At 43.9% G+C, this 24098-nt stretch overlaps 1 protein-coding gene across 1 annotated transcript in view; it reads right to left on the bottom strand.

Moving 5' to 3' along the window:
• The window catches only part of BTAF1 (B-TFIID TATA-box binding protein associated factor 1), a 3603226-nt gene that overhangs the window by 3103326 nt on the left and 475802 nt on the right, over positions 1 to 24098 (bottom strand). The window contains exon 7 of the mRNA XM_044055641.1: positions 13118 to 13128. Coding sequence (XP_043911576.1) covers positions 13118 to 13128 — 11 coding nt within the window. The remainder of the gene's footprint in view (positions 1 to 13117; positions 13129 to 24098) is intronic.

Here is a 24098-nt window from a genome sequence, read left to right on the forward strand (position 1 = left end):
CTGTGTAAGCAATCCCAATAATATGCTGTTGATACTTTTTTATACCCCATCTATCCAACGCCCTGGAGTCTTGTCAGAGGGGGTAGGATTTTTGGCAGTCATAGCTTTAATGCCCTTGGGCCCCTGTGAAATGGTCTCAGGATCCGCAGTAGGATTTTTGAAAAGGAACTTGAGAGTCAGGAACCCTGTAATATCCATCAGGTTTTCTGGGAGCAGGAGGTAGTGTGTCAGGGGCCAAGCTAGATTCCGAAAAAGCATCATCAACAATGTTTAGGACGGGAGGGACAGCTAAAGGCCTGTGCTGCGTCAGGAGTAAGAAATCCCTAAGCCTCTTTTTTAGTATCAGAAAAACCCTGACTTTCACAATGAAAATGCTCCCTAAGAGTATGCAAGGTTTCACCAAAAGAGAAGTCCTCTGGAGGGGAAGCAGAGGGAATAAAGTCTTCAGCATCATAATCCTCATAGGTAGATAAGGGTAAATCCTGGACATCAGAGGAAAAGTACAGTTGTGTACACTTACCATAAATGTAGATGTTAGAGTGTATTCACTGTTGCAGTCATTATACTTGGGTTATCCTGCTGGCAGGCTACCCTCAGTCGGCCTGAATTCCAAAGTCTAGGTCCGGTGTCAGTTGCTGTCGCCTCTTCCCTGACGTCAGTGAGCCAGGGGTATAATAGATGCAGCAGACACCATTTTCTTCAGTTTTTCTTGCCCCAGATGTCAGGTGCCCCCAAAAGGGTAGGCTAAAAATATGCCAATAAGACATGCATGCACCAAAATATACATTATATCTTCATCTACAAGCAAATACACCACATAGGTTGTATAGAGTACAGAAGTGCAGATAAGTTCCAGCAAAGATAAGGGGGATGGTGGGTGGGTAACCTGGACTGCAACAGTGAATACACTCGAACATCTACATTTATGGTAAGTGTACACAACTGTACTATGTTCTTCGTGTTTCACTGTTGCAGTCATTACACTTGGGTTGAATCCCAAAGCTATGGTTGGGAGGCTGGTGCTAAACAGCATTAGGAGTGGCTATGAGGCCCTGCAAAACTGCAGTGGCAAAGCCTGCCCTGGATTTAGAGTACAGTGGTAAATGATCGTGCTTTGTAAAGGTGTGCACTGAACTCCAGGTAGCAGCCACTAAAATGTCTTTGGTTGGTACTCCCCTGAGGAAGGCTGCTGAAGTGGCTGCTGCTCTGGTTGAATGTGGCCTAATGCCCTTAGGCACTGGCTTGCCATGTTGTGAATAGCAGAAACAAATGCAGTGGCCTATCCACTTTGAAACAGTCTGCTTAGAGATCGCCTTTCCTTGTGATCCTGCAGCATATGCCACTAGTAGTTCTCAGTCTTTCTGAAAGCTTTGGTTCTGTTCAAGTAGAAGCGTAGCTGTCTATATCCAAAGAATGCAGAATTCTCTCCTCCTTATTCTGTGGGTTTGGATAAAAAGTAGGCAGATGAACAGTTTGGTTAAGGGCCACACTGGACACTACCTTGGGCATAAATGTCGGGTTTGCCCTCAGAGAAACCCTGTCTGGATAAAAAATGATAAAAGGTTCCACAGCCATGAGTGCCTGTAGCTCTGAGACTAGTCTTGCAGAGGTTATTGCTAGGAGCAGAGCTGTTTTCCAAGATAAAAAATTTATATCCGCTGTAGCAGCTGGCTCAAAAGGAGGCAGGGTGAGTTTTTCCAAAACATAATTAGGTCCCATGCAGGTATTGGTGATCTCCTTGGAGGCCTTAAGTTTTTGGCTCCTCAGAGGTACTGCCTTAAAGGATGAGAAAAGATTTGTGGTTCTGTATTGTAATAAGCTGAAATGGCAGAGGCATGAATTTTAATTGATGAAAAGGATAGGCCTTTGTCCAGCATCTCAGTCAAGTATTGCAAAATCTGAGGAATATTTGGTACAGCTGTGTCAATTCCTTGTGCCTGGTTCCAGGCACAGAATCTCTTCCATTTTCCAGCGTAAGATTTTCTGGTACTAGGCCATCTGGCCTCCAAAATGACATCTATCACAGCTTTAGTGAGAGTTGCATTTTGTATGACTACATTATCAGCCATGCTGCCAGATTTAAGGTCTTGAGTTGGCTGTGCAGGATCTGATTGTTTTGTTGGGACAGTAGATGAGGTATTTGAGGCAAGGTCCAAGCCGGCCATTGAGACAAGTTCTTTTGGATTGGATACCAGTACTGGCGAAGCCAGTCTGGGGCAATCAGTATCATGTTTAACTTCTCGTCTGACCTTTAGGAGTACCTTGGGGAGGAGAGGCAGTGGAGGAAAGGCATATACTGCTAAGCTTTTCCAGTTGAAAGATAGGGCGTCCACTTTCCATGCTTGTCTATGATAAGTCCTTGTGCAGAATCGTTTTAGTTGGTAGTTGTGAGGAGAGGCAAATAGATCTATATCCAGGCATCCCCATTTCCTTGTTATGCTGAAGACTTGTGGATCCAATTTCCACTCGCGGGGATCCATGAGGTTTCTGCTTAGTTCATCTGCCACAATATTTATCTTTCCTGGCAGGACTTGTGCCTGCAGATGTACTTGGTAAGTCAATGCTGTGTCCCACAAAGTCATGGCTAATCTGCAAAGGGGGTAAGAATGAGGGCCTCCCTGCTTGTTTATATACCACATGACTGTGGTGTTGTCTTTCAGTAATTGTCCCCGATGAAGTAGGTCCTTGATGGCTGTCAGGGCATTCTGAACAGCTAGCATCTCTTTTTGATTGATATGCACATGCATTTGGTTTGTGTACCATGTGCCTTGAATACATCTTCCTGCCATGTGGGCCACCCAGGCATAATCCGATGCATCCGTTGTTAATGTCTGCCTGGCTGGGGGTAAACTGAATGGTTGTCCCTTGTTCTGGTGACAAGCCTTCACCCACCATCGAAACTCCTGCTGCAGGCAGGGAATGAGGGTAATTATTGTTTCCAGGTTGTGGCAACGTTGAGCCCAAGCACTTTTTAGGTACCATTAAAGTTTCCTCATATGCAGTCTCGCATATGAAATTAGTAGAATGCAGGATGCCATGAAGACCAAATCCTGCAGAATTTTTCTTGCAGATAACTGGGCCTTTGTTGCCAACAGTTTGAAATATGTAGTCAGTTGCCTTTGTCTGGCGTGAGATAAGCCATCTGGGCAGTTGTATTTAAGCTTGCACCCAGGATTTTATTATCTCTTGAGAGGGTACTAGTTTTGATTTCTTTTCGTTGACTGTGTACCCTAGGCCTGTTAGAAATCTCTTTACAAGCACCACATGCTGTAGTAGAATGTCCTTGTTCTCTGCTTGAATGAGGCAGTCATCCAAGTAAGGATATATTTGTATTCATCTGTCTGCAGAATGCAATTACTGGTGCCAAGCATTTTGTGAAAACCCTGGGTGCAGTAGAGAAGCCAAAGGGCAGTGCAGAGAATTGGTAGTGCATTGAGCCAGCTTTGAATCTGAGGTATCTTCTGCATGTCTGTCTGATTGGGGCTTGCAGGTATGCCTCTTTTAGGTCTAAAGTCACAAGACAAGCCTTCTTGCCCAGCATGGGCAGAAGCTGCTGTAGTCAACATTTTGAATTTTGGTATATCCAGATATGTGTTTAGAATAGATGAGTCCAGTATTGGTCTCCAGGTCTTGTCCTTTCTTGGTACCAAGAACAGTCTTGAATAAAATCCTCGTCCATGCTCTTGCTCTGGTACTTGCTGAATGGCCCTCATGTCCATGAGGGATAAGACTTGCTTTTGTGCCTCTGAACATTGATGTTTTGGCAGGTCCGGCCAGCCATTTGTCCTTGGCAGGGTATGAAAGTGAAACTTGTAGCCTTGTGACACTGTCTAGGAACCATTTGTCCTGGGTTATGTGCCAATTTTGAGAAAAAAGTGCTACTTTTCCCCCTAAAGGTGCTGCCAAAAGATAAGTGCTTGGTGCAGGCAGGGGGAAGTCATTGGGAATGTTTCCTGTATGGCTGTGATTTACCTTCTCCACTTTTGGAGGTAGAAGCACCCCATTGTTTAGACCTGTACGAACCTTGGGGCTGGGATCTGCCTCTTGGGCATCTGTATCTGCCCCTTTGTGGTCTGTCTGACACTGGAAAGAACCAATTCTTTGTAGGCCAGTGTCTGCTAAATCTTGGAGGTTGTACCTGTAAGAAAAACTTAACTGTTTGCATAGATTTAGCTTTGTCCTCCATTTTCTTTAACACCTCTTCTGCTTTAACACCAAACACGGTAACATGCTGTAATGGAGCATCTAATAATTTTGCTTTGACATGGTCAGGCAGATTTTGTTCCTTTAACCAAGCATGTCTCCTGATGACAGAACCCATAACAGCGGCCCTGCAGGAGACCTCCAAAGAATCAAAACCACATTGCAAAGTATGCTTTCCCACTTGTTCAGCTGCATGCAATAAATCCTGCATTTCTTTGTTTTCTGCACATTCAGAATTCATCAACATTTTCTGTTTAAGCAGTGACATAATATATTGCTGATATTTGAGCATATGAAACTGACAATTTAAAGCCCTTATAGCCAAGGTAGCAGAAGTGTAAATCTTTTTCCCCCATCTGTCCAGTGCCTTAGAATCCCTGTCAGAGGGGGTAGGGTTTTTTGCAGTAGAAGCCTTGACCCCTTCGGGGCCCTGAGAGATGGTTTCTGGGTAAGCAGCAGGGTTTTTGAAAAGGAATTTATGAGAGTCAGGAACCCTGTAGTACCTGTCCGGCTTAACAGGAGCTGGAGGGTAAGGAGTCAAGGGTCAGACTGGACTCTGAAAATACATCATCTACAATGTCTAACACAGGTGGAATAGCTAGGGGTCTGTGTTGTGGGAGTAAAAGGAAGTCTCTGAGCCTTTCCTTAGATTCTGAATAATCTTGGCTCTCCCAGTGGAAATGCTCCCTCACGGTATGCAAGGTTTCCCCAAAAGAGTAATCCTCAGGAGGAGAGGCTGAAGGGACAGATTCTTTAGCATCAGAATCCTCATAGGGAGGAAAAGAGTATTCCTGATCAGAAGAGGAATCAGATGAAATGGAAACCTGACCTGAAGATTCAAATTCGGTCTCTTGCCTAGGCCTTTTATCAGGAGGGGGATGGGAACCCCTGATCGAAGTAATTAAGTCTTCGGCTATGTTGAGCATCTGTTTTTTGGGCATGGAGGATTGTCCATGAGGCTGTTGTACTTGTTTCTTTGTCTTTAAAGGTGCTTTAGTCTTTGCCTTTGTAGCTGGAGTCGTTTTAATGTATAACTAAGTCTGAAAACACCCTCAGAAGCCCATGCCTGCTCAGCGGCTCCAGACCCATCTGAGAGAAAAGTCTCCGAAGGTCCAATACCTTGAGCTTTCAAACGGCCTAGGCGACTACACGTGACCTGCGGGTCCAAAGTAGCTGGCGTCAGGGGCTGCGAAGGGGCCTCACTGAGAACCGGCGACTGGCTTAGAGGAAGCCTTGTCATCTGTTTTGGACCTCGGATGCCTGTCCTTTTCTTTGAGTTTCTTGTGAATTCCAGTTGTCGGACAGCTATCCGATGGCATAGTGTAATTAAATCTTCTGCCAAAATAGTGAAATGCAAAATCGTACCGACACTTAATAGTGCGTTGGTTAAATCTAGCACAAAACCGACAACTAGCAATGTCGTGGTCAGGGCCTAGGCAAGGAATACAGTAAGAATGAAAGTCCTTATGAGGTATTTGCTTCCCACAAGAAATACAATTATTAACTTTTTCTGACAATGGTCTGCAGCAAGAAAAAAGGTTTCCCTAACAGGGTACTTGGCGTTTAATGAAGACTTTGGATCTGAAATTCCAACACAAAAATCTCAGGAGTCGGCCGACCGGCACTTGCGAACTGCTTCTGCTTCGGTAACCGCTCGGCAAGAAAGACTGAAGAAAATGGCGTCGGCTGCATCTTTTATACCCCTGGCGCACTGACATCAGGGAAGAGGCGACAGCAACTGACGCCGGACCTAGACTTTGGAATTCAAGCCGACTGAGGGTAGCCTGCCAGCAAGATAACCCAAGTGTAATGACTGCAACAGTGAAACACGAAGAACATCAGAAATTTCAGAATCCTGTTCAGAAGTATCATAAGCAAACTCAGTCATAGGTCTCAGACGGGGAAGGTTGGCATCTCCTGATTGAAGTAATAAGGTCTTCAGCCATTCTTATCTGTTATTTTAGCATAGAGGCCTGACCATGTGGTCTGGGCGTCAGTTTTCTAGGCATGGTTCGAGTTTTAGGCCTTGAAGAAAAAGATGGCGTCGGTTTCATATGCAAGTCAGTAGGCCTGAATACACCCTCAGAAGCCGGTGCCTGCACAGCGGCTCCGGACCCATCCAAGGTAGAGACATCCGCAGGTTCCACAGTTGAAGCAACTCACGGCATACTTGACTCCGAATGGGTCTCTGTAGAGGCCTGCAAATCTGAAGTAGTGGGTATCAGGGGCTGCAAAAGTACCTCACTGAGTACTGAGGAACTGGCTTAGGAGAAGCGTCGTCGGCAGCTTTGGACCTAGGCGGCCTGTTTATCTTTTTTCAGAATGTTGGAAGTCGGATGGCTTACCGAAGACATATCTGGATAATTGAACAGAGCACCAAAATATTTAGAAGCGAAAATATACAGACAGATAGTTCGTTGTTTAAATAAGGCACAAAACCGACAGCAAGGTATGTCGTGGTCAAGGCCTAGGCAAGGAATACAGTACGAATGAAAATCTTTAGGAGGTATTTGCTTTCCACAAGAAATGCAATTATTTACTTTTACTGACATCAGATTAGAGCAAGAAAAAGTTTCCCCAACGGGGTACTTAGCTTTAAGTTGAAGACTTCAGTTCTGAAACTCAAAAACGAAAATTTCAGGAGTTGGCCAACCGGCACTTGCAAACTGCTTCTGGCACCGCATGGCAAGAAAGACTGATGTAATGGCGTTGGCTGCATGTTTTATACCCCTGACTACCTGATGTCATGGAAGAAGAGACAGCAACCGACGCAGGACCCAAGACTTTGTTAATCAGGCCGACTGAGGGCTACTTCAAGCATATAACCCAAATGTGATGACTGCAACAGTGAAACACGAAAATCATCTAAAAAAGAATGAATCTTGAGAAAAATATTTAGCAGGGAAAGATTCAGAATTTGTCTCCATAGACCCTCCTTTTGTGGGACCAAAAACATTCTGGAATAAAAACTCTTCCCCTATCTGGGTGGGAGGCATGGCTTGAATGGTGCCATGACCCAACACAGTGAAGAACATCTGGGAACGTTTTTCCTCCAAGGAGGTTGAGGAATGCCTGAAAAGGAAGGAAGGGACTTCCAACCCATGAAATATCCTGGACGGATAATGGAAAGAATCCAAGGGTCCATGGTGGTTTGCAGCCAATTTAAGAGATTAAGGGAAAAGCAGACAGACTAAAGAACCTGGATGAGGGAAGGGGGAAGCAAACTATCAAATACAACCAGGCTTGTCTTGAAAAAGTGGTTTCTGGGAGTCAGGAGTCTGAGTAGACAGTAACATGTCTAGAAACCTTCATACATTAGGAGGCAGATGTTGCCTACGAATAAAGGCAGACTTTTAAGGACAGTTCCTTTGAAACTTAGCAATAGGGGACAGCAAAGAATGCTTCAGCTCCTGCAATCCTTTGCCCTAGTCTTGCAGAAACTTGAAAAGGTCAGTAGGACCAGATCTAAAAAGACTTTTGTTATCCAAAGGAGTATCCAAGCATCTGGCCTTTATGTCATCAGGCAAAGCTTGAAGACAAACCCAAGAGTAATGCTTCACAGCTGAAGCAAAGGCAGCAGCCCTGGAAGAGGCATCAGCTGCATTTGATTGAATGGGAAGTAACTTGAAGTGGAGACCAGCAGGGTAAGGGCTGAAGCCTTCACCTCAGAGAAAGAAGGGCCAAAACACTGGTCATAAGAGTCTAGAAGTTAATGGCCCTAAAGGACAAGGTGGCAGCAGTGTAAACTTTCTAGCCCAATCTTTCCACAGTCCTACTATCCCTATCAAAAGGCGGCATCTTAGTGGAAGGCAGTCACTTGGATGGCTTGTCAGAAGAGTGACAACAGAAGGGTCAGCAGAAAAGCATTTACAAAATAATTTGTACTTCTCAGGTACCTTGTAAAACCTATCCAGCTTTTTTGGTGAAGGAGGCTGAGAGTCAGGGTCTACAGAAGCTGGAGCATAAGTTATCTAAAACGGCAGCCAGAACAGGATGAACAGCAGAATTGCTTGGAGACACCATCTGTAGGAGCTCATAATGCCTTTTTTTGAATTTTAAAGACCTAGGAGCAATCAACAAAAATAATCCATCATGCGGGCAATGGGACCCCTAAAGTAGAACTCTACCAAAGGGGAGTCTGGACTTGTGGAATCCTCCTCCGCTGAACAGCCCAAAGGGGAGGGGATTTGGGAAGAACAGGATAGGGACCCTCCCCTGCCAGTCCAGATCCTCATCTGAGGAATCCAACACCCTAGGCCTCTTGACTGGAGTGGAAAACTAAGGCGGAGCAGGAACAGAAACCCTTCAGGAGGCTTCAAGGCCATCAAAGCACTGAATAAACCCAGAGTGAAATCCTGCCATTCACATTGGGGATCCTTCACAGCATGGGAAATATTCTTTATCTTTTTCTGTGGGATGTTTGTTTGAAAGACTCTGAGGATCAGACAGCTGATGCGACTAATAGTTGTTGGAATCTCCTCCCTCACTAATATTTGAGGAATCTCCTTCGGTCCTTTGGATATTACCAGCAGAGATTACCCCTCAACATTAGGTACAGACATCTGAAAAGCCTACGAGGACATGTGAGAAGCCAAATCAATGCTGGCCTCCGATGTGGTTGCGGCACAGGAATCTGAAGCAAGCATAGGAAAGTCTTCAGTGATTTCACTAGAGTCACCTTGAGGAGGCTGGACAGCAGCCAGATCAGGCCTAACATTCTTGGCCTTTCTCTTATCAGATGGCTGGTCCTCGATATGGGAGGATTCCACCATGTCATCCTGAGCCAACAACTTAAAACGTTGGTTCTCCAGGTATATGCACCAAGAGGAGAAGTGACGGGTACAAACACCTGGCAAATGGAACACTGGGTATGAATGTGGGAAGCACTCAAAAACAAACACTGGTTTTGACATTCTTTATGGGGAGTTTGCCTGCCACACTGACATTTTCTCTTTCTGAATGGCATGAACACAACAAACAAGAAAAGGAAGAAAAAAAAAACAATGGGGCATTTATTTGAAAACACAGCTTGGTAACCAGCACAGCAGAAGGGCATTTAGACAGACCATCTATAATGGCAGACTGGTTGTAAAGTTCTGTTTGCATTATTGAGTCACTTTTAAATCCTAAGTTTTGCATGAAGAGCATGTGTGTGACCTAAGTTTTGCATGAAGAGCATGTGTGTGATGTACGATGCCTATATGGGTTCAATGCTTTGGTATGCTGGCTGGACATGGGGCATCCTTGGCAGGAGATCACTTAGATGAATGCTGCAACACAGACATGGAAGGACATTGATAAAGTAAAGTTGTGTACACTTACCATAAATGTAGATGTTAGAGTGTATTCACTGTTGCAGTCCTAACAAATGGGTCATCTGGCTCCGGGCAGCCCTCAGTCGGCCAGAATACCAAAGGTAAGTAAAAATGACGTTGGTTGTAAAGGACGTCAGAGCGTCCGATACAAAAGGAGGCAGTAGACATCACTTCCTCAGTCTTTCTTGCAATAACAGTCAGGAGCCCCCAGAAAATAAGGCTTAAATCAAAAACCAATTTGACAAATAAATTAAGCCTGTACATCAGGAAAAGAGAATAGGAGAGGACCACAAAAAGGGGGAAGGAGGGAGGGAACCCAGGACTGCAACAGTGAATACACACCAACATCTAAACTTATGGTAAGTGTACACAACTGTACTAGGTTCATCGTGTTTCACTTTTGCAGTCCTAACAAATGGGTTGATTACCAAAGCCCAGAGAAAAAAAGGGGGGATGAACCAACAGCATCAAGGGTTGGAGATAATGCCCTGCAACACCACAGTGGCAAACCCTGCCCTGGCTCTGGAAAACAGAGGCAAATTATAATGCTTTGTGAAAGTGTGAACAGAAGACCATGTGGCAGCCTCCAAAATGTCTTTAGTAGGGACACCCCTTAGAAAGGCTGCATAAGTGGAAGCCGCTCTAGTAGAGTGGGTCCTACCTCTTGAGGCAGAGCTTTGCCATGAAAGGAATAACAAAAAGTAATGCAATGTGCAATCCATTTAGAAATGGTCTGCTTAGAAATAGCCTGGCCCTGGGCTCCAGGGGCAAAACTGACCAATAACTGTGCTAACTTATGAAGGTCCTTAGTCCTGTCCAGGTAAAACCTGAGCTGTCTGTGCAAATCAAGAGAATGTAGGATCCTTTCACCTCTATTGCGAGGATTAGGAAAGAAGGTAGGAAGGTGTATGGACTGATTAAGAGTCGGGCTGGAAACCACCTTAGGCATAAAGGAGGGATTAGTCCTCAGAGAGACCATCTGCATGGAAAATAACAAAAGGCTCCACAGCCATCAAAACTTGCAGTTCCGAAACCCTCCTTGCTGAAGTTATAGCCAAGAGGAAGGCGGTCTTCCAAGAGAGAAACTTTAAACCTGTAGAGACAGCTGGCTCAAAAGGAGGAAGTGAGTTTCTCCAGAACAAAATTAAGATCCCAGGCTGGAGTAGGTGCTCTTCTGGGAGGTTTTAAATTGCAAGCACCTCTGAGAAACATTTTCATCAGGGGATGAGAGAAAATGGGCTGTTCAAGACAACAATGAGCAGAGATGGCTGAAGCATTGATCTTGATGGAGGAAAAAGAAAGACCACCCTGAAGCAAATCAGCCAGGTAATTCCAGGATCAGAGGAAGGGCAGTTGAGAAGCAGACTCCCCTCTAGCCTGCATCCATTGAGAGAACCTTTCCCATTTGTCAGCTTAGGATTTCCTAAGGATAGGCCTCCTGGCCTCCCTTTAGCATGTCAACCACCTGTTGGAGAAGGAGTCATGCAATGAACCATGCTGCCAAATGGAGAGACTGAAGATGAGTATGTAGAATGTTTCCCTTTTCCTGAACCAAAAGATCTGGCTTCAGAGGAAGATGTCAAGGAGGAAGATGGGAGAGACTGCAAAGCAGCTGATACCAATGCTGTCTGGGCTAGTCCGGAGCTATGAGAATAGTCCTTGGACGTTCGTCCATGATCTTCACTAATACTCTGGGAAGAAGAGGAGGGAAGGCATACACACAGATAGCAACATCCAAGGGAAGGACAGAGCATCCACTTTCCAGGATCTGCTGTGCTCCTGTCGGGTGCAAGAGAGAGGTAGCAGATGGTTGTCTGGGGAGGACAAAAGATCCACCTGAGAAGTGTCCCAACGTTGAATGATGTTGTAAAAGACTGCTCTGCTCACAGCTGCCACTCGTGGGGATCCAGGATTTGCCTGCTCAACTGGTCTGCCAAAACATTGAGCCTTCCTGGAAGAAGCTGAGCTAGGAGATGCAGGTGAAGGGATGCTGCCATGGACCAAAGATTCATGCTTTGCCTGCACAGGGGGTAAGGGCGAGTCCCTCCCTGTTTGTTGATGTACCACATGACCATGGTGTTGTCTGTCCTGACAAGCAGGGTCCCTGGAGGAAGAAGATGCTTGAAATCCAGTAAGGCCTGCTGAACTGCAAGCAACTCTTAGATTTACGTGCAGGTGTATCTACTGGGCGTTCCAATGCTCCTGTATGCATCTGCCATCCAGGTGTGCTCCCAGGTGTAGTCTGATGGGTCTGTAGTCAGAACTCGAGTGGCAAGAGGTGTCCGAAAAGGCATGGCTTTGTTTTGTAGACAGGCTGTTGCCCACCATATTTACTCTGCTTCCATCTCTGCAAACTGAGTTATCATATCCAGGTCCTCGGTGTTGACACCAAACATTGAGGTACCATTGCAATTTCCTCATATGGAGTCTTGCATAAGGAATCATGAGAATACAAGATGTCATGAATCTCAGAGCTTGCAGGTACTTCCTTGCAGGGAGCTGGGACAGGCTTGCCAAGTCCTTGAAGTAAACTAAAAGAGTTGTCTGCTTCTCCTGGGTGAGATACATCATCCGGGCAGCTGTGTTCAGACATGCTCCCAGGAATGTTATCTCCTTGGATGGTACCATTTTTGATTTTTCCACATTGAGAGTGTAACCCAGGGAAGAGAGAGGAGTCTTTACGAATTCCAGATCCTTTAATAGCTGTTCCTGAGAACTTGCTTGAATTAGACAGTCGTCCAAGTATGGGTAAATCTGAATTTTCTTCCACCTGCAAAAAGCAATGACTGGGGCCAGGCACTTTGTGAAGACTCTGGGAGCAGTAGATAAGCCAAAGAGCAGCACAGAGAAGTGGTAATGTTGCTCGCTCACTCAAACAAAGGTACTGCCTGCAACTTTCCCTAATACGAAAGTACAGATAACCCTCTGAGATTCCAAGGTTACCAGCCAATAATCCTTTTCTTCTAGTGGTAGCAACTGATGTAGAGTGAGCATTTTGAACTTTGGAATTACTAGAAAAGAGTTCAGAATACAAAGATCCAGGATAGGACACCAGCTGCCTTCCTTTTTTTGGAACTAGGAAAAGCCTGGAATAAAAGCCCTGGCCTACCTGCTTGAGCAGGAACTGATTCTATTGCTCCTACACGAGACAGACACAATTTGTTTTTCTACTTCTGCCCTTTGATTTGGAACGTCCGGGAATCCCTTGGGAGCTGGAAAGGTGCAGAAAGAAAACTTCTGCCCTAGGGACACTGTTCTGAGCACCCATTTGTCATCTGTGATGGTGGCCCAGACATCTGCAAAAAGGGCCAACCTTCCCCCTAAAGGACTCTCCCGGCAAGCAGGAACAGGCAGAAGATGTAAAAAGTAATTGAGAGATTTTTGATTGAGATGTAGGCTTGGAGCTTCCCCCTTTAGAAGTGGAAGCCTGACAGTGCCTAGACCTATGAGGAGTAGCCCCCCCTGCCCCCTAGAAGCTTTGTAATCTCTAGTCCTGGAACGGTTCTGTCTGCTGGTATCAGGAAAGGTCCAACTCTTGGAAGGGTAATTCCTGTTAAAGTGAGGGGGTTGAACTTCCACAAAAAACAGTTTGCATGGACTTGGCCTTATCCTCCATCTTCTTCAGTACCTCCTTTGCTTTGCAGCCAAAAAGACTGTCTTTATGCAAAGCTACATCCAAAAGCTCAGCCTTGACAGGTTCTGGAAGAGGCTGTTCTCTGAGCCAAGCGTACCTTCATATAACAGATCTAGTAGTCGTAGCCCTGCTAGAGGCCTCAAGGATGTCAAAATCACAATGCAAAGAATGCTTATTGACCAGACTGGCTGAATTCAGTAAATCCTCCAGGTCTTGACTCTCTGCCAAAAGAGGTACACTTGCTATCCTAGACTTAACAGCCGCCAAGGTGTGCTGCTGGGTACTTCAGCATATGAAATAGACAACTGGTAGCCCTAATAGCTAGGGTGGCAGAGATATAAACCTTCTTGCTCACCTATCTAGGTTCCTGGACTCCTTCTCAGAGGGAACAGGATTCCTGGTAACACAGGCCTCAACTCCTTTAGGGCCCTGAGAAATAACCTCTGGATCCGCCAACGGATGCCTGAAAAGAAACAAATGAGAATCGGGGACTCTGTAGTACCGGTCAGGTTTCCTGGGAGCAGGAGGTACCGAATTTGGAGACTAGGAACTTTCCAGAAAAACATCAACTTCTAACATGGGGGAATTAGCAAGAGGCTTATGCGGAGGTAAATCCACAAACTCCCTAATCTGTTTCTTGGATTGGGGATAATCCTGACTTTCCCATTTAAAATGTTCTCTGAGGGTATTTAAAAGTATCACCAAAAGAGAAATCCTCTGGAGGAGAGGCCAAAGGGTAGACTCTACCTGCATCAGAATCCTCAAAGGGAGAAAAAGCCTGAGAAAATTCATCATCAGCAGAAATGCTGGAAGAATCAGAACCTGAGCAAGACAAAACCTCAGAAGAAACATCCCTACTCTTTTTAGGAGGAGGCTGAGAACCCCTAAAAAGAGTCAACAAATCATTAGCCATTTTAACCATTTGGGATTGAGTGGAACGAGAAGAAGCTGGAGCCTGCCTTTTCACAGGCTTACGAATGGAAGGACTCGGGAGGCCTGGCAACCACCTAAGTTACAGCAGAGGTCGAAGGAAGAAGTTTGCTGTAAGAATGCAAAACGGAGGCCTCTGACACCCGAGTCAGCTTAGCGGCTCCAGCAGAAGAGGTGACCGGCGACAGGTCGGTAGGCAAAACGGAGGCCGAAGGCCTAGGACTCCGACTCAGTCAAGGTCTGCAGTTGTACATCTGCGGACTGCAAAGGCATCTCACTGGCTACCGCCTGACTGACGACCAACTTAACCTCATCCGAGGACTTAGCTTTCTGAGGCCTGTCGCAGTCCTTATCCTTACATTTCTTCAGAAAGTACAGTTGTGTATCTACCATAAATGTAGATGTTAAAGAGTGTATTCACTGTTGCAGTCATTACTCTTGGGTTATCCTGCTGGCAGGCTACCCTCAGTCATCCAGAATTCTAAAGTCTAGGTCCGGCGTCGGTTGCTGTCGCCTCTTCCCTGACATCAGTGTGCCAGGGGTATAAAAGATGCAGCTGACGCCATTTTCTTCAGTTTTTCTTGCCCTAGATGTCAGGTGCCCCCAAACTGGTAGGCTGAAAAATATGCCAATAAAAATGTATGCACAAAAATAACATTTCCTTCATCTACAAGCAAATACACCAAATAGGTTGTATAGGATAGAGAAGTACAGATAAGTCCCAGCAAAGAAAAGGAGGATGGTGGGTGGGTAACCTGGACTGCAACAGTGAATACACTCGAACATCTACATTTATGGTAGATACACAACTGTATAATGTTCGTGTTTCACTGTTGCAGTCATTACTCTTGGGATGAATCCCAAAGCTGAGGATGGGTGGCTGGGCTAAATAGGATTAGGAGAGGCTATGAGGCCCTGCAGAACTGCGGTGGCAAAGCCTGCTCTGGACTTAGAGTAAAGAGGTAAGTGGTAGTGCTTTGTGAAGGTGTGCACTGAACTCCAAGTTGCAGCCTCTAAGATATCTTTGGTTGGTACTTCTCTGAGGAAGGCTGCTGAAGTGGCTGCTGCTCTGGTGGAATGAGGCCTAATGCCCTTAGGCACTGATTTGCCATGTTGAAAATAGCAGAAACGGATGCAATGGCCTATCCATTTAGAAATAGTCTGTTTTGAGATAGCCTTTCTTTGTGATCCTGCAGCATACGACACTAAAAGTTGCTCAGTCTTTCTGAAAGCTTTAGTTCTGTCCAAGAAGCATAACTGCCTGTGTATATCCAAAGAATGCATAATTTTCTCACCCTTGTTCTGTGGATTTGGATAAAAGGTAGGCAAGTGAATGGTTTGGTTGAGGGCCACACTGGACACCACCTTAGGCATAAATGTAGGGTTTGTCCTCAGAGAAACCCTGTCTGTATGAAAAATAATGAAATGTTCCACAGCCATGAGTGCTTGTAACTCAGAGACTCGCCTTGCAGAGGTTATTGCTAGGAGTAGAGCTGTTTTCCAGGATAAGAATTTTATATCTGCTGTTGATGCTGGCTCGAAAGGAGGCAGTGTGAGTTTTTCCAAAACATAATTGAGGTCCCAGGCCGGAATTGGTGCTCTCCTTGGAGGCCTAATGTTTTTGGCCCCTCTGAGGTACTGCCTTATTTAAGGATGGGAAAAGACAGGTGGTTCCGTATTGTAATGGGCTGAAATGGCAGAGGCATGAATCTTAATAGATGAGAAAGAAAGGCCTTTGTTCAGCATCTCAGTTAGGTATTGTAAAATCTGATGGATATTTGGTACACACGTGTCAATGCCTTGTTCCTGGTTCCAAGCACAGAATCTCTTCCATTTTTCTGCATAAGATTTTCTGGTACTGGGCCTCCTGGCCTCCAAGATAACATCCAAAACAGCTTTTGAAAGAGTAGTGTTCTGAATGGCTACATTATCTGCCATGCTGCCAGATTTAAGGTCCTGAGTTGGCTGTGCAGGATCCGAATGTTTTGTTGGGTCAGCAAGTGAAGTCTGAGGCAACATCCATGCTGGACCTTGAGACAAGCTCTTTAGGATTGAGTACCAGTGCTGGCATGGCCAGTCTGGTGCAATCAGTATCATTTTTGGCTTCTCTTGTCTGACCTTTAGGAGTACCCTGGGAAGGAGAGGCAGTCGTGGAAAAGCATATACTGTTAGATTTTTCCAGCTGAAGGATATGGCGTCCACTTTCCATGCTTGCTTGTGATAAATCCTTGTGCAAAAGCTTTGCAATTGGCAGTTCTGAGGGGAGGCAAATAGATCTATGTCTGGGCATCCCCATTTCCTTATTATCATGCTAAAGACTTGTGGATCCAGTTTCCATTTGTGGGGATCCATGAGGTTTCTGCTTAGCTCGTCTGCCAGAGTATTTGTTTTTCCTGGCAGGAATTGTGCTTGCAGGTGAACTTGAAAAGCCAATGCTGTGTCCCATAAAGTCATTGCATGTCTGCAGAGGGGGTAGGAACGTGTACCTCCCTGCTTGTTTATGTACCACATGACCCTAGTGTTGTCTATCAGTAACTGTCCTGGATGAAACAGGTCCTTGAAAGCTGTCAGGGCATTTTGAACAGCTAGCATCTCTTTTTGATTGATGTGAAGATGCATCTGGTTTGCAGGCCATGTGCCCTGAACACATTTTCCTGCCATATGGGCTCCCCAAGCATAATCTGATGCATCCATTGTCAGTGTCTGTCTGGCTGTGGGTAAACTGAATGGCAGACCCTTGCTGGTGACAGGCTTCTGCCCACCATCGAAACTCCTATTGCAGGCAGGGAATGAGTGCAATTACTGTCTCCAGGCTGTGGCAATGCTGAGTCCAAACACTTTTTAGATACCCTTGTAGTTTCCTCATATGCAGTCTGGCATATGGAAGTAATAGAATGCAGGAAGCCATGTAACCCAAGGCCTGCAAGATTTTCCTTGCAGATAAGTGGGTTTTTGTTGCCAATTTCTTGAAGTAGTCAGTTGCTTTTGTTTGTCTGGCGTGAGATAAGCCATCTGGGCAGTTGTATTTAAGCTTGCACCCAGGAATATTATCTCTCGAGGGGGCACTAGTTTTGACTTATTTTCGTTTACTGTGTACCCTAGGCCAATTAGTAATCTTTTTACAAACACCAGATGCTTTAGAAGAATGTCTTTGTTCTCTGCTTGAATTAGGCAGTCGTCCAAGTAGGGGATATTTGAATTCCTTTTTGTCTGCAAAACGCAATTACTGGTGCCAGGCATTTTGTGAAGACCCTGGGCGCAGTAGATAAGCCAAAGGGCAGTGCAGAAAATTGGTAATGCATTGAGCCAGCTATGAATATGAGGTATCTTCTGCAAGATTGTCTGATTGGGACATGCAGGTATGCCTCTTTTAGGTCCAAAGTTACGAGCCAAGCCTTCTTGCCCAGCATGGGCAGTAGCTGCTGTAGAGTCAACATCTTGAATTTTGGAACTTCTAGAAATGTATTTAGTAGACAGGTCCAGTATTGGTCTCCAGGTTTTGTCCTTTCTGGGTACTAGGAATAGTCTGGAGTAAAATCCTTGCCCCTGCTCTTGTTGTGGTACTTGCTGAATGGCCCTCATGTCCATGAGGGCTGTGATTTGTTTTTGTGCCTCTGCCCATTGATTGTGTGACAGGTCTGGCATACCTTTTGACCTTGGTAGAGTGTGAAAATGGAACCTGTAGCCTTGGGACACTATGTTCAGGACCCATTTGTCTTGGGTAACCATTTGCCAATTTGATGAAAAAAGTGCTAGTTTCCCCCCTAAGGGGGCTGCCAAAAGAAAAGTGCTTGGATCCAGTAGAGGAAAGTCATTGGGACTGTTTCCTGTAAGGTTGTGATTTGTCTTCTCCGCTTTTGGAGGTAGGAGCACCCCATTGTTTAGGCCTGTATGAACCTTGGGGCTGCGATCTGCCTCTGGGATGCCTTTATCTGCCTCTTTGTGGTCTGACACTGGAAAGGACCAATTTTTAGAAGGCCAGTTTCTGCTAAACCTGGGTGGCTGTACCTGTAAGAAATCCTTGACTGTCTGCATGGATTTTGCTTTACCTTCCATTTTTTTCAACACCTCTTCTGTTTTAGAACCAAACATGGTATCATGCTGTAATGGTGCATCTAATAATTTTGCTTTAACATATCAGGCAGATTCTGTTCCTTTAACCAAGCATGTTTTCTAATAACAGAACCTGTAACAGCTGCCCTGCAAGAGGCCTCCAGTGAATCATAACCACATTGCAAAGTATGCTTTCCCACTTGTTCAGCTGCATGCAATAAATCCTGCAATTCCTTGTACTCTGAACATTCAGTATTTGTGAACAATTTCTGTTTAAGCAGTGACATTAAATATTGCTGGTATTTAAGCATATGAAACTGACAATTTAAAGCCCTTACAGCCAGGGTAGCAGAAGTGTAAACTTTTTTTCCCCCATCTGTCTAGAGCCCTAGAAACCCTATCAGAGGGGACAGGGTTTTTTGCAGTGGAGGCTTTAACCCCTTTGGGACCCTGAGATATAGTTTCTGGGTCAGCAGCGGGGTTTTTATATAGAAATTTATGAGAATCCGGGACCCTGTAGTATCTGTCTGGCTTAGCAGGTGCAGGGGGTAAAGAATCAGGGGACAGGCCGGACTCTGAAAATACATCTACAATGTCTAGAACTGGTAGAATAGCAAGGAGTCTGTGCTGAGGAAGTAGCACAAAGTCTCTGAGCCTTTTCTTAGATTCAGAACAATCTTGGCTCTCCCAGTGGAAATGCTCCCTCATAGTATGCAGGGTTCCCTCAAAAAATAATCCTCAGGAGGAGAGGCTGAAGGAATGGATTCTTCAGCATCAGAATCCTCATAGGGAAGCATGGAGTAATCCTGTTCAGAAGAGGAATCAGAGGAAATAGAAACCTGATCAGAATAACCATACTCCTGTCTCTTGCCTACGCCTCTTAGGAGGGGGATGGGAGCCCCTAATCAAAGTAATTAGGTCTTCGGCCATTTTGAGCATCTGTTTTTTAGGCATGGAAGTCTGAGTAGGAGAATGCTGTACTTGTTTCTTTGACTTTAGAGCTGCTTTCGTCTGTCTTTGTAGCTGAAGATGGCTTAATATATAGTTATGTAGGTCTGAAGACACCCTCAGAAGCAGATGCCTGCTCAGCGGCTCCGGACCCATCTGAGGGAATGATTTCCCAGTGTCCAATACCTTGAGTATCCAGGATAACCCAAGAGTAATGACTGCAACACTGAAACACTATGATCATCATCCAAAGCCTGAAGACCGGCGGACGTAATACCAACAAACTTAGGCCAAGCACCAAAATGCCTAGCCAAACTCTTGGCCCGATGACGGATAGTACAGGGATTAAAGGAGGCACAGAGATCACACTTGGGAACGTTGTGGTCAAGACCTAAACAAATAAAGCAAAAGGAATGAAAACCTCTATGGGGAATCTACTTTCCACAGGTAAGGCAATTATTAACTTTTTCTGACATTCGTTAAGGCAAGAAGAGAGGATCCTCAAGGGGTACTTAGCTATAGTAGACTTCAACTCTTGTAGTCGTAAGCCAACATTGGTAAACTGCCAACCGGCACTTGTGCATGAAAAGCTTCTGCTTCGGGCTCCTTGGCAAAGAAGACTGAGGAAGTGATGTCGGCTGCCTCTTTTTGTATCAGATGCCCTGACATCCTTTACAACCAATGGCAACTGACGTCATTTTTACTTACCTTTGGTATTCTGGCCGACTGGGCTACTGGGAGCCAGATAACCCATTTGTTAGGACTGCAACAGTGAAACACGATGAACATCTACCAGTTCCCCTAGCTGCACCAAAACTGAGGTTTTGGGTGTGGCAGTCAATACCGATGGTTACTGCACTTGTATATCTACTAATGGGAAAAGCTTGCTCCACAGCTGTATTATGCTCATCACACAGAAGACTACTTCTGCAGCACTTTATACACACAGGGGTCCAAACAGAGAGAAAATCAACAGGCAAATGACAGTACTGCTGGAACAGAATTCATCCTCAAGTCTTGAGTACCTTTATGAGATAGACTCAATCTCAACATGAAAACACTGATACAAACTGTATTGTATAAAGCATATATAATAGACAGACAGAGGTTATAAAAAAAAAAAAGACAGCTTGGCACCCAAGTCCCAAGATAAAAAAAAAAAGTGCCCAATCCTGGTAGGTGCACTTGTGCCAGGACTGGAAAAAAATGACAGTGTAGAATCCTCAAGACAGAAGCATTCAGACAATGGGGTTAAGACAGGCACAGAGGAAGGATGGCCCACCTGTTGTAGAACCAGTAGTCCACAAAAAACAGACAGGCCAAAATTAAAAAAAAAAAAAAAAAACAGTAAATTGAGAAGAAAAATGATGTATTATGCAAGAAGCCCAGAATTTCCTGACACAAGACAAACAAAAAGACTGAAAAATTAGAGGAAAGAAAAATACTTTTACATGAAAAATTGTCAAAAGCTTCAATACAAATTCATATTCATTAATAAAACAGATTCAAGAAAACCATTATATAGACCAAGAAACCTTGGGCCGTTTGGAAAAGGTGACTGAGGGAATGTGAAAACAAAAAAGAGAGATTTTTGATGTGTATAATAAAAAAAAAGAAAGAAATAATGGCATGGGAAAGGGCTCTGATATGCTGCAATATTTATGCAAATTAGAAAGCCAAACTAATCATTACAAACAAAATAGCTCCAAAGACATTTGAAGAGAAATACAGGAAAAGGCACCCAAATATGAAAATTTCAAAACACAAAAAAAAAAACATAAAGGGGGAAAACAGAACAGAAGACTAGTACAGTAGAAGTTAAAAATAGAAGCTGAAGTTACATAATACCCAAGAAGTGAAGGATTTAGTGTATAAAGTCTAACAGGTCATGTCACAGCAAGGAGAAACAGGGGACAATCTGAAGAAATATGCACATGGGAAAGAAAAAGATTCAGTATGGTGCAATATTTATGCAAGGAAGAAGGCAGTCTTGGTGTGGGATCTGCTTTCCACAGGCAAGACAATTGTTAACTTTTTCGGACATTGGTTAGTGCAAGAAAAAAGGATCCCCAACAGGGTACTTAGCTTTAGACATTTTCAGCTGAAATTTAACTTCTGGTAGTGACAGACCAGCACTCGTGCAAACTGCTTCTGGTATGGGCTCCACTAACGACCTGACGTCAGACTACAGGCGACGGTAGCCAACGCAAAAAAAAAAACGGACTCTTATTCGGGCCAGCCAAGGGCTACCACAGCAGGGATAACCCTCAGGTGATGACTACAACAGTGGAACACTAAGAACACCAGTAAGTCCTCAAACTAAGGAGAAACCATGCATCAGGAAGCATATGATCATTCGCCATATGAAGATACTTTGGAGCCTTCAGTAGGAAGTCAATACAAAAGTTCTGTTGGAGTTGCACAGCAAGGGAAGGAACAGGAAATTGTGGCAACTCTGACACAGTCAATGTTGTGGAGTGATAGGCCAGTGAGTTCTCATATGAAAGAGCAACGTATGACAGGATAAAGCTGAAGAGAATATGGCACAGGAAGATGTTCTGGAACTTTCTGTAGAATGCCCGCAATAAACAGATAAAAAATGTGCCCTTAGTTTAATGATCTAAAGGAAGAGTTGCTCGATTTAACAGAGATGGACAGGCATAGAAATAGATTACAAAAAGTAAGACCCATAATGTCAGAAAATTGATAAACAACAAATGAACACAGTAATCAAGACTGCTCATCAAAATTCATGCGATATAACAGAAGTAAATAAAACACATTACACTTTGTGTCTTTCGGCTTTTCCCGGTTAGGGGTCGCCACAGCGGAACTCCAGTCCACTAATGATTGGCTGTAGATTTTTACGTGCTGGCTTGCCGGGCCTAATGCACAACCTTCAACAAAGAAACGTCCATTTACGCATATCGCCACACAGAAGACGCTCTGAGAATCGAACGGGCAACGTCTAACTGTGAGGCGGCAACGCTACCGCACCACCACCGCAGTACACTATTCAGCTAAATTAATAACAGAATAATTCTTACCAGAAAGGGAAAGGAAGGGGATAAATCAAATGCCATCATGGAAGTACCAAACAGAGAAAACTATAAAGCAATTAAGACAAGAAGTGTCACAGTACAGAAGAGGGAACAGAACAAAAAAAAAATACTCAGATATGATACAAGCAACATGCAGTATCAGAACAGGATCTATCGTACATTATTGCAAATAAACTAAAAATATCACAGAAGCAGAAAAACTCAGGAGAGATGCAGATATAAAGGAAAAGTACAAAATAAGCAATTTAAATTCAAGGAAAGCAATCTGATGACCCAAAAAATGGTTTTACAGAGAAGGTAAAAAGAAAAGAACCACCACCAACAAAAAAAGAAACTGACATTTTGGAGAAATATTAATGAAAATCCTGTGCTGAATGAATAGAAGAAGAAAGAATAAAGTTGTCCACATGTACAGTATATGAAATGGGATGCAGTAACAGCCAGAGAAATTAAAACAAGAAAAGCTCCTAACTGGAAAGCCTCATGTCCAGATGCAGTAGCCAACTACTGGCTAAAAGTATCATCTTTACATGAAGATTTATACATAGTTCTTACTCATGGCTATGTACACCACAGGCAGACACCTACCTGGTTAACAGGAAAAACAATACTCTTCCTTAAGAGTGAACTTGCAAAGTATCCTAAAAACTACAATGTACAAGCTATAAACTGGAACTGATGCCCACAGAGTTTACAATCATTTAGAAGAAAACTCAATAATGGCAAAATAACAAAAGGGTAACTAAAGAAATTCATATGGAACAAAGAATCATTTGCTGTTAGTATCATAATCGAGAATTGTAAAAAGTGAAAGAATCTTAAGTATAGCATGGATAGACTACAAAAAAGCATCTGACAGCACCCCACATTCATGGTTAAGAGTACTTACAGATGTACAAGTTACACCCTATATTGATCAATTACATTACAGTGACCATGAAACAGTGGCAAACCACTCTACAGCTAAGCCATGACAAAGGACAAATTATTATCTCATGGATAAAAATTCAAAGGGGGATAATTCCAGGGCAACTATCACTGCTGTTATTTTGACTTGCCCTTAACCCATTAAGCTGTCTATTTAAGAGACTAGGTCATGGCTACAATCTGGCTCTCGGAAAAGTGCGTAAATACTTTTCTTTTTGTGGATGATTTAAAACTGTATAGTCCAGACGAGGAACTGAAAGCACAAATGCAAGTGGTCAAAAATTTCTCAGATGATTCAAGAGAGTCATTTGGTCTCGATAAATTTGAAAAAGCAACCTTTAAAGCAGGAAATTTCCACCACCTAGAAATGGTCTGGCTCAGGAATGTGATATAAAAGAACTAGAGCAGGAGGTAATGTATTAATATTTGGGAACTGATGAATGATCAATAATAAAACATGAACAAATGCAAATAAAACTTGAGTAAGGAATATTTTAGAAGACCAAACATAATACTGAAAACAGCCCTGACATCTAGGAACCAAGTCCAAGCTATAAACCAATTTGCTCTTCCTGTTCTAACTTACAGTTTTGGGGTGAATGGCCTCAAAAAAGTAGTCTCAGTTGAACAAGAAAAATGCTCCAAGCTTAATCAAATGATTTATAAAAAAATCTGTGTAACCAATATATATTCCAAATAACAAAGGAGGTATGGGCCTCCTCAAAATTGACTACCTGTACAGATCTGCAATCATAAGACTGCATACATATTTGATGACTTCAACAGACTGAAATAGAAAAAGTTTTATAACAAGAGAACAAATCTTCAGAAAACTTCCCTGCTTAGTTTAGCAGAAGTTAAATCAAACCAGAAGTAGACAAAAATCAGGCAGCAACTGCATTTGCCAACACATAAAATAATATAAGGTGAAGAATCAGATGAGAAGGCAAGAAATGTGGAAAATGCATAAATACACTTACAGGTACAGAAAACTCCTATAATAACCTCATGTTGATCAGGATCTAA

This window comes from Protopterus annectens, chromosome 14.part0, assembly GCF_019279795.1.
Source record: "Protopterus annectens isolate FY-2018-M chromosome 14.part0, PAN1.0, whole genome shotgun sequence".
Lineage (NCBI taxonomy): Eukaryota > Metazoa > Chordata > Ceratodontiformes > Protopteridae > Protopterus > Protopterus annectens.